The 14,877-nt window shown below is 47.5% G+C and overlaps 1 protein-coding gene across 3 annotated transcripts in view; it reads right to left on the reverse strand.

Annotated features, from left to right (window-relative positions):
* MYO18B (myosin XVIIIB) overlaps nt 1–14,877 on the reverse strand; it is a 346,197-nt gene that overhangs the window by 308,230 nt on the left and 23,090 nt on the right. For all 3 annotated transcript variants that reach the window (XM_043977482.1, XM_043977483.1, XM_043977484.1), the window contains exons 4-10: nt 12,023–13,270; nt 9,154–9,220; nt 8,315–8,427; nt 6,073–6,249; nt 2,724–2,922; nt 1,676–1,818; nt 339–439 (exon numbers count right to left, since the gene is read on the reverse strand). In XM_043977482.1, coding sequence (XP_043833417.1) covers nt 339–439; nt 1,676–1,818; nt 2,724–2,922; nt 6,073–6,249; nt 8,315–8,427; nt 9,154–9,220; nt 12,023–13,270 — 2,048 coding nt within the window. The remainder of the gene's footprint in view (nt 1–338; nt 440–1,675; nt 1,819–2,723; nt 2,923–6,072; nt 6,250–8,314; nt 8,428–9,153; nt 9,221–12,022; nt 13,271–14,877) is intronic.

Below are 14,877 nucleotides of genomic sequence, written 5' to 3' on the forward strand. Positions count from 1 at the left end.
AGAATCAGGAGGACCCAATTCAAATCTGCTCTCAGACACTTGACATTTCCTGGCTGTGTGACCCTGAGTAAGTCACTTAACCCTAATTATCTCACAAAATAAAATAAAATAAAATGAAGGGCCTTCACCAGATGGCGTTTGAAGACCAGACTCCTTATGAAGTTTATCTTCCCCATCAATGACCTCCATCAATAAGAACCCTTTCCTTTCAAAAAGCAGCTCCCAGCAAACATTCAGGCCTAGAACAGTACCCAGGATCAAGCACCCAATACCCAGCCCAGGATCCTTAGCTCATCTATGTCCCCCTGCCCTGGGACTCCACACCCATGGGATCTTACCTGGTATCAAGGTCCAGCCCGGCCAACATCTGGGAGAAAACAGCAAAGTTTCCCTCCCCTTCTGGCTGTTGGGCCACTCGAACCCTTTCCATGAGCATGGTCTAGAGAGACAGATGAGAGAGAAAGATAAGACAGTGAGAGAGGGACATTCATTCATTCATTTGTTCACACATTTGTTTATTCATTCATTTGTTCATTCATTCATTTATTTGTTCATTCATTCATCCATCTATCCATCCATCCATCCATCCATCCATCCATCCATCCATCCATTCATTTATTTTTTCATTCATTCATTCCCCTTTCATTAAATGTCTCCAACCTCCTCTCAGTGCCTGGTGCCCACCATGCCACTGGTAGTCCCACCTGTTGCCCCTTCCACCCTCAGTCTAACCAGAGCCTCCTGGTGGGGGGAGGGGGGGACATCCCACTAAGACCTGCCTTCCCATCTCTTCACAGGCTCTCTGGACCTTTGTCTCCTTGCAGCCATCTGTCTGTCCCATTCTCCATTCCTTCAGGAAGCAAGTTAAGTCAATAACCAAATTCAAGCCAAGATGTTAAAGTTAACATTGCCCTTGTGCGCTTGATAACATTCCCCCCTCTTTATCAAAGGCTTTCAATGCCTCATCCCGAAGAACTGACTTAAATTGGCATTTCAGGCCGCATTAAAAGCCTCTGGGAAGAAAGAGGAGAGATTGGGGGAGGAGGAAGCAGGGAACATCTTTTCCAGGGGGGCACATGGATGATCCCTCCCTACTCCACCTCCATAGAAGGTCACCCAGAGGCTTCATCTGCAACCTTAGTTGAACCCTAATTCCTGGAGGCTCTTTCCTACGCCCCTTCTTAGAACCTTATCCCCCTATTCTGCTCCATACAAAACATTTCTAGAGGGGAGGTGGGGGAAGAGGGAGACGGGAACAAACAGGCCGCGTGTTCCCCAAACACAGATTGCTACAGAAGGCTAAGGGAACAACTGTCTAATTTCAGCTTTCACTTTTAAGATTCTGCTAATGAACTGCTGAATTATATATTTACTCATGAATATTTAATCCTTGCAATATTCAGAAGCACAGACAGGCCTGGGCATTTGCTCCTGAAATGGATAAATTGGGTCACTGAGCAAGGCTCAGGAAAGAGCTGACAGCTCCCGTGCCAGCCAGGGATGCTTATGGTGATGGTGACAAGGGATGGGGTATCAGAAAAAAAGACAGGGACCAGCTGGCTCCTGGGTATACCATCACATGGAGGCTGGAGAGGCCACAGGGCTGGGGCCAGGAGCTCACCCACGGGGCTCTGTACCCCAGCCCAGCCCACCCCAACAGTGGCAGGGCCCTCACCTGGAGGTGTGCCGCCGTGACCCGCCCAGTAGCATTGAAGTCGAGGGACATGACCATAGAGAAGCGAGTGGAGTTGTAACTGTGGTCAGTCAGCACTGAGCCGAAGGCCCTGAGGATGGTGAAGGTGGCCCGGATCTTCTCCACTGCAAAAAGGAGACCCCAGGAGGGCACAAAGTCACTCAGTGTCCCCCTCTGCTCCTTCCAAGCCCCCTGCACCTCAAGCTTCAGATGCCCCCCCACTTCTTCCCTTCCATTCCCTCCCCATTCTCATAATGGCCCTCACACTGCTATGCATCCATGGCATTTCCCACCTCCAGGCCTTTGCTCTGGCTGTCCCCCATGCCTGCAATGCCCTCCTTCCTCACCTCTACCTCCCAGCATCCCTGGCTCCCTTCAAGAAACAGCCAAGCCCCTGCATTTCACACCAGGGCTTCTTAAACACTTTCTGTCTCCCGGACCTCTCTGACAATCTGGTGAAACCTACAGACTCCTTCTCAGGATGAGGCTTGTAAATAATTAAAAGAGATGCCAAACTTCTTCAGAAGTCAGTGAAAATCAAGCCGTAATGTTTGGTTTTTTTCCAATCACGTTCACAACCCCCTTGTAATCTACCTACCCACCATCTCTCCCCACCCCTCCCTCACAGGGTGTTGGGATGATCCAAGGAGATAACATATTATCTTTACATGTAACTAGAACATAACAAAATGCTTTTATGATAAAAAAAAAGGAGATAACGTATGTAAGGTCAGTCAGACAGTTAATAACATTTACTAAGTCCCTTCTCTGTGCCCAGCACTGCACAAAGCACTGGGGGGTGGAGGGGGAAGCACTTTATAAACCTTGGTTTGATATACAAAGGTTTGCTATTATTGCAAGGAGGGACATTGCCATCTCTTTAGAAACACACATGTATACGTGTATACATGCAATGTAACATAGGCATTCATGCGTGTATGTGTGTCTCCGTGTGCACGTATACACATGTGTGTGCCCATATATGTACCCCATGTACACACACAGAGATCCATAGATACGCAAATGCTACCTGAGACCCATCCATCTACACTGCCAGCGCTGCCCACCAGGTACTCCAGGACCCTCTCACAGCACGTGCTTTTGCCAGACCCACTCCTGCCCAGGGGCACGATGGTCTGGTCCTGGCGCTGGTTCAGCATGGCCCAGTAGGCCTTCTGGGCTAGGGAGCAGATGTGGGGTGCCAGGCCATCTCTCCTTCCTTTGGGCACCTGCAGGTGAGATAGCTTCATTAGCTCTTTCATTTAGGGGCAGAGGTGAGTGAGTCCTAAAGGAAAACAGATTTTGTAGGTTGGGCAGGATTTTCTCCCTAAATTGGATCAACTCTGAAAGAATATGACTCCGCCAGCTCATAAAGATCGGGAGGACCAAAGGGGAGACCCCTCCAAGAGGAGACTCCCAGCTCCCACTGTGCCCAGCAGGTCACATTCAGGATGTCCCACGACTGCCGGCCGTGGGCGGGAGCCTCAGCTGACTTGTGGCAGGGACCCCACCACCAGGAAACAGAGCCCAGGTGTTCCCTTACTATCAAGTTTTTAAATGATCGGATCCCATCTGATTGTAAGCCCCCTGAGGGCAAGGGTTGCCTTTTGCCTCTTTTTCCACACCCTGAATTTAGTAAGGTGCCTGGCACATAGTAGGTGGTTAATAAATGTTTATTGCTTGATCTGCTTACAGATCAAAACAAATATTGGAAGCATTTGAAAGAGGTAGGGTATGGGGCAGCTAGGTGGTGCAGTGCATAGAGCACTGGCCCTGGATTCAGGAGGACCTGAGTTCAAATCTGGCCTCAGACACTTGACACTTATTAGCTGTGTGACCCTGGGCAAGTCACTTAACTCCAATTGCCTCACCAAAAAAGAAAAAGCAAGGAAGGAGGGAGGGAAGGAAGGAAGGAAGGAAGGAAGGAAGGAAGGAAGGAAGGAAGGAAGGAAGGAAGGAAGGAAGGAAGGAAGGAAGAAAGAAAGAAAGAAAGAAAGAAAGAAAGAAAGAAAGAAAGAAAGAAAGAAAGAAAGAAAGAAAGAAAGAAAGAAAGAAAGAAAGAAAGAAAGAAAGAAAGAAAGAAAGAAAGAAAGAAAGAAAGAAAAGAAAAGAAAAGAAAAGAAAAGAAAAGAAAGAGTTAGGATGTGCAGTCAAAGGAGCACCTCCTCTGCCCACCATGCCCTCCAGATCCCCTGGCCTTGCCATCCGCCCAGCTGCTGAGCCCCCCCTTCTGGGTCCTTGCCTGTCCTGCAGCTTAAACCCTCTTCTACCTGTTACCTCCTACTGTTTCAATGTGGGATCCTCAAGAGCAGAAACTATGTATTCTATTTTAATTTCCAGTGCTTTACAGCCAGTTCAGCACAAACTAAGTGCTTAATCCATGCTTTTTAAAGTCAGAAGACCTGAGTTCAAATGTCTGATCTGCCACTTGCTACCTATAAGACCTTAGGCAAGTCACTAAATCCCTCTAGGTCTCAGTTTCCCCATTTGTAAAATGTTTTTTGAGGTCCCTTCTAGCTCCAGATCTATGAGTTCACTTCCCTCCAAGGCTCCAGGTGCTTACTACTCCACTGTAGAGTGGCCCTTGGGAGATGGAATATGCCATGTTGTCTCACTAAGCCAGCAAAGCAAATTCCCAGGAGGTCAGAGTGCCAAGTAGGGTGCCCCAAGGGGGTTCAGGCCACTGCTTCTCTCTCCTCTTATAAGAGAGCTAAGAGGAAAGGACCCCAGCACAATTCCCCCTACCAGGAGCTTGGGCATCACCCCCAGTGTCTAAAGGGGTAGACCCACATCTCACACACTCTGCCCCTCCCTCTAGGGTCCCATTTCATTCCCAGAGGTTCCAAAAGCAAGGTGCTACCCCCACCAGGAACACGGACTCCTCTGCCGGCTCCTGGGATTCCCCCAACCTGTTCCCCAAGTCCTGACCCTAACTGTGGGTCTATGCTGCCACCTGGTGGTCATGGAAAGCAAAACTGACCCTATGGCCAGGAGAAGGAAGGAATACCTGTGATGGGGCTTGTTGGGCAAGAGACAAAGCCCTCCCTAGGAGAGGAAAGGAGTCCAGGGACATCTCTAGGAGTAAACAGTGTGAGACAATGTATACTCACCAACAGACCACACACACACACACACACACACACACACACACACACACACACACACACACACACACACACACACACTTTTTTATCTTGCCTCTGATGTTTACTACCCTTAAGACCTTGGACAAGTCTCTTCACCTCCTTGTGCTTCAATTTCCCCTTCTGTAAAATGAGGAAGATGGAGCAAATGGTGTCTAAGATTCTTTCAAGCTCTCTCCTTTCATCTGCATCTCTGCTCGGAACAAGATGCTCCCGGACCAGACACCCCCTGTTCTCTCCTCCTACCCACCCCTTCTGGCTTCCTCTTATATGTTGCCTTCCCCCAATTAGATTATAAACTCTTTGAGGGCAAGGACTGTCTTCATTTTTATTTATCTTATAGGTATCCCCAGTACTTTGTATTACATTTACTTTGTATTGTATTATTTGCATTACAGCATATTCTCAGTTATTCAATTCAATTCCATAAACATTTATTAAGTGCCTACTATATTCACTTAATAAATGTTTGTGGAATTGAATTAAATTAAATTAAAATCCATGATCCTATGAAAGAGCACAGTTTTGGAGTTAGGAGATGATGCAATCCTTGCCTTATTACTTGAGAAAATTAAGCATTTTGTGCCTCAGTTTCCCCACCTGTAAAATGAGATGCAGGATTAAGTCATCTATAGGGTGCCTTTGAGGGGTTTTTTTTTGCTTGTTTGTTTTGTTTTTCGGGGCAATGGGGGTTAAGTGACTTGCCCAGGGTCACACAGCTATTAAGTGTCAAATGTCTGAGGTTGGATTTGAACTCAGGTTCTCCTGAATCCAGGGCTGGTGTTTTATCCACTGCACCACCTAGCTGCCCCCATGCCTTTGAGTTTTAAAACCCCTTATCCAGGAGGGAGGGAAGGAGGGAGGGAGAGAGAGAGAGAGAGAGAGAGAGAGAGAGAGAGAGAGAGAGAGAGAGAGAGAGAGAGAGAGAGAGAGAGAGAGAGAGAACCTCTGATCTAGTGAGTTGTATACTTAGATGGTGGGGAGGACCTGGCTCAGCTTTAGTCGATGAGGCGTTCCCACAGCTACAGGAATGAGGGCTATTCACAGCATCACTGTTATTACAGAAGACACCGAACAAATATTTGTTGAATGGATTCATTAAATGTAATTCAGTCTATACTTGTTGAGTAGCTATAATGGATGAAAGTTGTCCCTGCCCTCAGTGTACTTGTATTCACTTCAGTGAATGAGCACGTGCCCACCCCCAAGCCCCAACCAAGGCTCAGTGATCCTTACCTTCCAAGAGGAAGGGGCTGGGGCACCCGGGGGCTGGAGGAGGATCAGGTCTGGTCCTGTGTAGGTATGCGGGAGCTGGGCCTGGTATCGGTGCTGAAGCGTGTTCAGGACGCTGGACTCATTGAGGTTCTGGAGTGAGGCCAGGTTTTCGGCCAGATCCAGCTCGTGGGGATTGGCCTAGAAGGGTCCCACAGTTAGCGGCTCTGGGCTCCCTCCTCTCCGCCCCAGCTGACCCCTGCTCCTGGGAGCCTCTGGGATGGAAGGCCACGAGACACACACCAATCGGCTCTGAGTGGACGCTAGGGCCTGTCATCAGCCGACTCAAGAGCCCAAATACAGAGAGAACATCAAAGCACGGACATAAATGAAAAGCACAGAGACTTGCGCCCCCGGGGAACTCCCTGCATTAGTCAATTCTGCTTGATCTGGCTTTGGTAGAATTGTCCTGTACCGTAGCTGGAGGGGACTTTAGAAGTCCTAACTGTAACCAGTTCATCCTGCAGAGCCACAAAGCGACGATAATGGATGTGATGCTGAGGTCCTATAGGAAGGAACCTAAGTGCTTTCTGAATCCTCAGGGAGATATTAAAGAGGTACCGGCCATCCTTCACTCTGGGGCAAGGCTTCAGTCACCCTCACCACTCACAATATGCCAAATGTGAATTCAAATCCGGCCTCAGACACTTCCTAGCTGTGTGACCCTGGTCAAGTCACTTAACCTCTGTTTGCCTCGGTTTCCTCATCTGTCAAATGGGGGCAATAATATCACTTAATTCTATTGTGAGGATGAAATGATATAGTAATTGCACAGTGCCTGGCACGTAGTGAATACTATTTAAATATTAGTGAGTATTATTATTATTAAGACCAGCAATGTTCAAGGCTAGACACTAGGGATAAGAGAAAAATACTCTTACCCCTCAGAGAATTTGCAAGCTATGGGAAAGGAACATCAAAGTGGGGTCATCCAGCAGTCTAGTTCAATCCATACTTGAACAAAGATCTCCTTTATAACATCCTGGACAAGTGCTTATGCAGCCCCTGCTTAGAGACCTCCAGGGACGGGGAGCTCACTATTTGTCGAGACAATCTATTCATTCCACTTTGGAATAGCTCTCTGGGAGTGCTACCATATTTCTAGGGGAAATCGGCCTCCATCCCTTGTGTCCACCGCTCCTAGTTCGGTCCTTTGGGGGTCAAGCAGGACAAGGCTAATGCCTTTTCCCCGGGGCCATCCTTCAAACAGTCATTCTTAGGCACGGATACAGTCATGGTCAACCATCAGTGGCCCTCCACAGTCTGCCAATGGGCAACCGGCCTTTCCAATGTTAAGGCTCATGTTCCTCCCCTCCACAAACACCAGACCCTCCTCTGATGTCACTTTTTCTCCCTCTCTGCACTTAGCCTGAGGTGCAACCTTACAGCCCTCTGGGTTTGTCTTAGCCCTTAATAGACTTTAATCTCCTTGAGGGCAGGCACCCTGGCTTCTCTGAGTGATCTCCCCAGCCCCTCCCCAGCCCCTCCCCAGCCACTAGCATAGTCCTCTCAGCTCAGCAGATGCTCAATTTTATTCAGTTGAATTTTAAATGAATTCTATCCTATAAGAAAGTGAGCATCAGGAGAATAGAGCCCTGGACTCGGGGTCAGGAGTTCAAATCCTCACTCAGACACCAGTTGTGTGTCCCTAGGCAAATCACTCGATTTCTCTGTGCCTCAGTTTCCCCTTCTGTAAAATGAGGGGGTTGGACTTAATGACCTCTGAGGTCCCTTCCAACTCTAGGGTCTATGATTCTGTGACCATTATGTGGAGAACACAGCTACATTCCAGGACACGACTGAAGAGCCAGGGTCTGACCTCCGCATGCATCTAGAATACAGGAAAATGTCTAGGTCTTTCTAGGGCCTTTTTATATTTTCTGCCTGCACCACATCTCGAAGACATGTTTTCTATAAGATAAAGAACTCACTTTCTGGTTAAAGGCCATGGTCAGACAGCCTGTGCAATCTTTTCTATCTCAGAGTCCATGACTCTATGATCCTCCCCTTGGTCACTGGACCCTTTCCAACTTTACATGGTGGAGAAAAGCTGGGTCCAGGAAAGAGGAAGGTGAAGATGGAGGGGCCAAGCTAAAAAGTCTCCCAGTGGGGTTGGGATTTCTGGAGGGAAGCACCTCCTCACAATGAGAAGGGCCTTTATGGGGACAGAGAATCAGAGAGGAAGCTCTGGACTGGGGGGACTTACGCGATGAATGTTCTCTTCGTCCACCTCGGTGATGGATTTGTCTGCTTCAATGCAAAGTCTCACTCGTCCTGCGGCCAGATCCGGGGTCCCCACATCAGGCTTCAGAACCGTAGCTGAGAGGGGACAGAAAAAGAGAACAGGAGGACCCAGTCACGCTGTTGCACACACACCCAGACAGGGGAGGCTTGGGTGGTAATGAGGTAGGGGACAAAAGGGATGCCTGAGGAAGAGGTGGATCAAGCTAACTTCTTCCCTCTAGGACCTAGTCACCTCTGCTTGAGTAAAATATATGCATGGAATCTTAGAAACCAGAGGTGTGAGGGATCTTGGAATGTGGAATGTCAGAGCTGAGAGAGAATTTGGAACCTGAAATGTCAGAGCCAGAAGGAGATTTAGAACATGGAATGTCAGATCTCAGAGGAACTTTAGAACAGGGAATGTCAGATCTGGGAGGAACCTTAGAACAGGGAATATCAGAGCTGGGAAAGGCTTTAGAACAGGGAATGTCAGATCTGGGAGGAACCTTAGAACAGGGAATATCAGAGCTGGGAAAGGCTTTAGAACAGGGAATGTAAGATCTTGGAGGAACCTTAGAACAAGGAATGTCAGAGCTGGGAGGGGCCTTAGAACAGACAACATCTGGGCTGGGAGGGCCCTTAGGACAGAGGATGTCAGAACTGTTTGGGACATCAGAAATCATTTAGTCCAAATCCCTTATCTGATGGCTGTGGAAATTGAGACCCAGAAGGGAGAAGTCACTTGCCCTCCCTTGGTTACACGGATAGCAAGTCACAGAGCTACGGGTAAGGTGGTCCCAGGGGCCCAAGCCCACAAGTTACCCAGTGTGAATCCTTCCTTCTGAACCAGCCAGACTTTCTCAGCTTCATACCATCTGTCCTCCAGTTCCTGGGCACAAAGACAGTGAAATAAGGGGGTAAATTTAGCAAGCAAACAAGTCAAAGGATTATAATAGTTAACATTTTTATAGTGCTCACTATGTCCCAGGCAATTTGCTAAGTGCTTTATATACTCTCTCATTTGATCATCACAACAAGGGGTGGGGAGGGTAAGTGCTATAATAATTCCCATTTTACAAATGAAGAAACAGGGGCAAACAGAAGTTAAGTGATTTGCCCAGGGTCACACCAGCTAGTAAATGTCTGAGGCAGAATTTGAACTATGGTCTTCCTGACTCCAAGCATGGCTTTCTATCCACTGCCACCCACACCCTTTCTTCAGGACCTCAAACTCAAGTGCCCCACTTATGTGTTGGAGATGTGTATTATTTTTGTTCATTGATTTATACCAGTTCATTTTGATGGTCAAAGCTGGGAACTTCTCTGGTATACACATACATACACACACACACACACACACACACACACAAGAATCAGGGAGAGTTTCCTAGATTAGGTGTGTTTGAGTTGGGCAGAGTACAGGCAGTGTCAGAGGAGAATGGAGCAGGGTATTAGAGAGATGATGCACAGGTGAAATTGATGAGAGATGCTGAAAGGTAGAATTGATGAGAGATGTTGCAAAGGTGAAATTGATGAGAGATGCTGCAAAGGTGAAATTGACAGGCCTTGGCACCATATTGAATCTGGGGAATGAGAGATAGTGAGGAATCCAGGATAACTCCTAGGTTGTGAGTCTGGGGTGTGATAAAATAATGGGATTTGGCAGACACCCAGGGGCCCCACCTGAAGATTGATTTGGAATTGATTGAATTGGGTGAGACTGAGAGACTGACTGAGAACCTACTTAAGGTTGATTAAATCGAGACCACACCTGGCTGGTCCTGAGGGGGGGGGGGGTCCTTCTCAGAGGCTGTGGACTACAACATCAATAGGAGACCACCCTCAACCAATCATCTTGAATGACCTCCCCTTTTGGGGAGGGAGACAGGAAGTAGGAAGGTGAGGCTCTCTCTATGAATTGGCTCTTTTCCTCTGGGACTTCGGTTTGGTGGCAGACAGAAAAAAGGCAAGGTTTGTTTTCTCTCTGTCAATCCTGCATAGATCTAAGCTAGGGTTTTCCATTCTATAAGAGATCTGTTCTCACCCTCTCTCTCTCTTCACTAACTTCTAATACACTTTAATAAATACTTAAAAGCCTAAACTCTTGCTGAATTTATCAGTAATCTTAGCCAGTTTCCCCTCGCCCCAGTTTTTTTGGGGGGGCAGGTAAGGACCCACATTAGATTTTAAACATCACAGGGGTATTGAAAGGATAGTGGTGGTGTCCTTGACAGTAATAGGTAGGAGGGGGAGAGGGCTTAGGGGAAAAAATAATGAGTTCTGTTTTAGACACTGAGTTTAAGGTGTCTACCATACAATTCAAGATACCTGAAAGGCAGATGAAAATGGGAAATTGGAGGTCAGCAGAGAGACTGGGGCAAGAAAGTTGGATTTGAGAACCCTCAATATAAATCATCTCTAATACTCTAAGCTTCGAAGCAAGTGCTGATCTTCATTAGCCAATGAAATCAGGGTTTTGATCCTATGCCAGATATATGCATATTTATACACACGTGTAGTTTTTATTTTTGTGGGGATTTTTTGGACTGGACCTCTGATTTCATGGCTTTAGGGAACTCCCAAGTACAGAAATTCCTTCTCCCCACACTGATCAGTCTTCTAACTTGAAGTCTTAGAGAACTTGTGAGGCCTTATACTTGCTGGGGGATGCAGAGTCAGTGTGTATCAGAGGCAGGATCTAAACCTGGGGTCTTCCTGTCCTGACTGCTATCCAGCGTGCCATGTTGACATGACCTCCCCAATGTAAGTTTTCTAAGGTCCATTGGCAATGATGACTCTCCCACCAGGAACATTGTGAAAAATGCCAGAGATGTGCCCAGAAAAAGGAGGTGGACTGGCCAGGTCACAAGGGCGAGGGATGATGCTTGCACGGGTCCCCACCACACCTTCCACTATCGACAAAGCCCTCTCTGGAGAATCTGTAGTGAGGCAAGGACAAGATGCCCACCACATGAGAAGTGGATGGGTTCGGGTCTGCTATGATAGACAGAGCGCCACAGCAATGAGACCATAGCACGCATGACCCAGATCTGGAAAAGACCTGAGATCATCAGGTCCAATTACTTTAGTTTAAAGAGGAAGGAACTGAAGCAGAGGTTAAGTGACTTGCCCAGGGTCACACAGCTAGTCTTCCTAACTCCAAATCCAATGTCAGACACTGCCATGCATCAAAGTCTAATTTACCACCTGGGATATTTTATATTTGCGCATTGGTATTCCTCATTTGGGGAGGACATTTCATAGCCCTTGCAGACTCTGAGCTCCAAATGTTGAGTAGGGCATAAGGACTGGCCCACCCTAGGAAGTCCCAGGCCTTAGGTCCCATGGCCTATGGACTCCTCTGCATTTTTTATTCCCATTATGGAAGAAGGAAACAAGGACCTAAACTCCTGGAGATGTTTCCCAAAGATTCCACATTCCAGAGATGCTCCCAGACTATCAGTCTGCATCTTCACACTACCCTTCCTTTATGGATCCAAAGAGGGGCTGTCCCCAAGCCCCCAAAACCCCACCCATGCCTTCAACAAACCTTGCCCAGGTTACCATCCCTCCTGTAAAAAAGAGCTGCTCTGTTCTCCCTCTCCCCTTCCCCCACCCCAGCCCAGATTCTTCATCTTTCCCCACCCCAACCCTGGCACTTCAGCAGCTCCACAGACGGCAGCTTCCTCACCTTGTCTGGATCAATGATGCTTTGGCCTCTCTCTTCATCCTCCTCCTCTTCCTCCTCCATCTTCTCTGGGGTTTCTTTGGCCTCCTCCTTGTTTTCAGATGCAACTCCCTCTTTCTCTGTGGCAGGAGATCCTTGGACTTCCTTTTCTTCTTTGAGAGTTTCCCTCCCACCTTCTTCCATTTGGGAGGGGTCATCCTTCTTTTTCTCTTTGCTCTGGAGACAACTCCCCTTCTCATCCCCCTTCCCCACCTCACTCAGGGACCCATAGTCCTTTCCTGTCTGACTTTGGGGTCCACTTTCCTTTGCCTCCTGACTTTGAGGCTCAACATCCTTCCTCACCTGGGTTTGAGATTTATTGTCCTTCCCCACCTGACTCTGGGACCCACTCCTCTTTCTCCATTTGTTCAGGGATTCGCCCCACTTTTTCATCTGGATGTGGGCTCTGTCTCCCTTTCCTGCTTTGCTCTGGACCTCTTTCCCTGTCCCCACTGTGTCCTTGGGGTGTCCTGACTTTCCCAACTTGCTCTGGGGCTCATCCGCTGATTCTACTTTCGTGTGGGGCTGGCCCTCTGCCTCTACTGGGGATATCTTGGCTTTGTCCTCCATCCCTTTCACCTCAGTCCCACCTCCCTGTTCTCCCCCTTTGGCTTGGGGCTTGGTCTCCAGGTCCTCTTTACTCAGGGGTTTACCCCCTTTTGGCCCCTTGGTCTGGGGCACCTTGCCACACTTGCCCAAGACTTGGATCTGGGATTTTTCATTCTTCTTGGGAGGCACATCTGTGGAGCCTGGGCTGCTCGCTGTCCTCGGTTTCTCTGCCTTCTCTACTGAGTCCTCCGTTGCTTTCTGAGGACCACAAGTGTCCCCTGGAGGTTGAGCTTTCTTCTTCCCCTCCCGCTCTGGGGTGGGGGAAGGAGGCTTACGGGTTGGAGACTCCACCCGGAGAGTCCTCTGCTCTGGCTTGGTTAATTCTGAGTTGAGCTTGGCCACCATCAGCAGGACGTCACTGCTCTTCCTGACCCTCTGGAGGGGCTGGGGCTTTCTGGGAGGGGTCTCCATGGCACCCTTGCTTTGAGGACTTTCCCCATTTATGGTGCTCATCAGTACTGGCTCTGGGCTGGCCATCCCTTCCTTCTCATTAGGAATGTTCTCGACAACACTGGGGCTGGGGGATGCTGGGTCAGGCTGGCCACCCTGGGCACTCTGAGTCCCAGAGGGTTTATGGGCAGAGCTGTCGCTATTTTCTGGGGCCTGGGAGAAGAAATAATATACAGTTAAACTTTGCATTAACACCATACCAACAGGATTTTCCTGACCTCCTAGTGCAGAGGTTCTCAAACTTTTTTGGTCTCAGGGACCCCTTTACACACTTAAAAACATTATTAAGGAACCCAAAGAGTTTTTCTTTACATGAGTTATATCTATCCATATTTGCTGTATTAGAAAGTAAAACATATACATTTTACTATTTTTTTTGCAGGGCAATGGGGGTTAAGTGACTTGCCCAGGGTCACACAGCTAGTAAGTGTCTGGGGCCAGATTTGAACTCAGGTACTCCTGAATCCAGGGCGCCAGTGCTTTATCCACTGCGCCACCTAGCTGCCCCAAACATATACATTTTTAAATGTTTACAAATTCATCTAAAACCAAAAATAAGAAATCCGTAACTCATGAACATAAATATCATTTTAAAATGAAAAATAACCATATTTTCCTTCTATCATTTGTCAGCCACTGGGCTAAGTGCTGAAGAGACAAAGAAAAGTAAATAGTTGCTGACTGAAAAAAAAATTAGGGGTACAAAAGGACTAATATGGTAATGTTTTACATAAATGCACATCTGATTGCTTACTGTCTCTGGGAGAAGTGAGGGGAGGGAGGGAAGGAGGGATAAAATTTGGAACTCAAAACTATAAATAAAAATGTTTATTATTTTAAAAAATAGGGGCCTTGTTTTTTACCTATTTTTGGCATTGTTTTACCTAGTTTTGGAAATCTCTTTATTGTCTGTCTTAATAAAACACAGCTGGATCCTCCAATCTGCTTCTACATTCAATGTCTTGCAATTTATTATTTTGGTCCAGGCATTTGAAGAAAATTCAGCCTCCATACAGATGCATAGTTAGAAAAGGGAAGTGTATTTTAACAGACAAATAACCTCTTGGTATTGTAATGAAAACAATTTTCACTCTGGGCCCCCAGATCACACTTTGAAAACCACTGCCTTGGTCTATCATAAGCTCTAGCAGAGACCTTCTTTTTTTTTTTCCCCAGGGCAATGAGGGTTAAGTGACTTGCCCAGGGTCACCCCATAGGAAGCACCTGAGGCCAGATTTGAACTTAGGAAGATGAGTCTTCCTGATTCCAAGCCCAGTGGGGGGGGTGTAAGGCACATAGTAGGCACTTAATCAATTAAAAAGCATTTACTAAGCACACACTGTGCACCAAACACTGTTCCAGGTGCTGAAGATACAAAGGTAAAGCAAGGCAGTTCCTGCCCTCACATAACTTGGCAGAGAACACTTGTACAAATGTCGCTACAGGCCAAATAGATAAAAGGGGATGACATTAGCAGCTGAGGGCATCGGGCTTCTCAGAGAAGGTGGCACACGCTTAGTTTTCAAGGAAATAAGGGATTCTAAGCATTGGAAATAAGTAGGGAGGGTATCCCAGGCACAGGGCACAGCTGCTGCAACATCACAGAGATGGGAGATGGAGGGTCGTGTATCAGGAACAGTAAGAAATAGAGTGTGGAAAGGTAGGGTTAGGAACAGGTTATAAAGGACTTTAAATACCCACTGAACTGACCTGGGATGCAGACTCTTGTGGGAGGTTCTGGCTTTGGTTATTGAATTCAA

This window comes from Dromiciops gliroides, chromosome 1, assembly GCF_019393635.1.
Source record: "Dromiciops gliroides isolate mDroGli1 chromosome 1, mDroGli1.pri, whole genome shotgun sequence".
Lineage (NCBI taxonomy): Eukaryota > Metazoa > Chordata > Mammalia > Microbiotheria > Microbiotheriidae > Dromiciops > Dromiciops gliroides.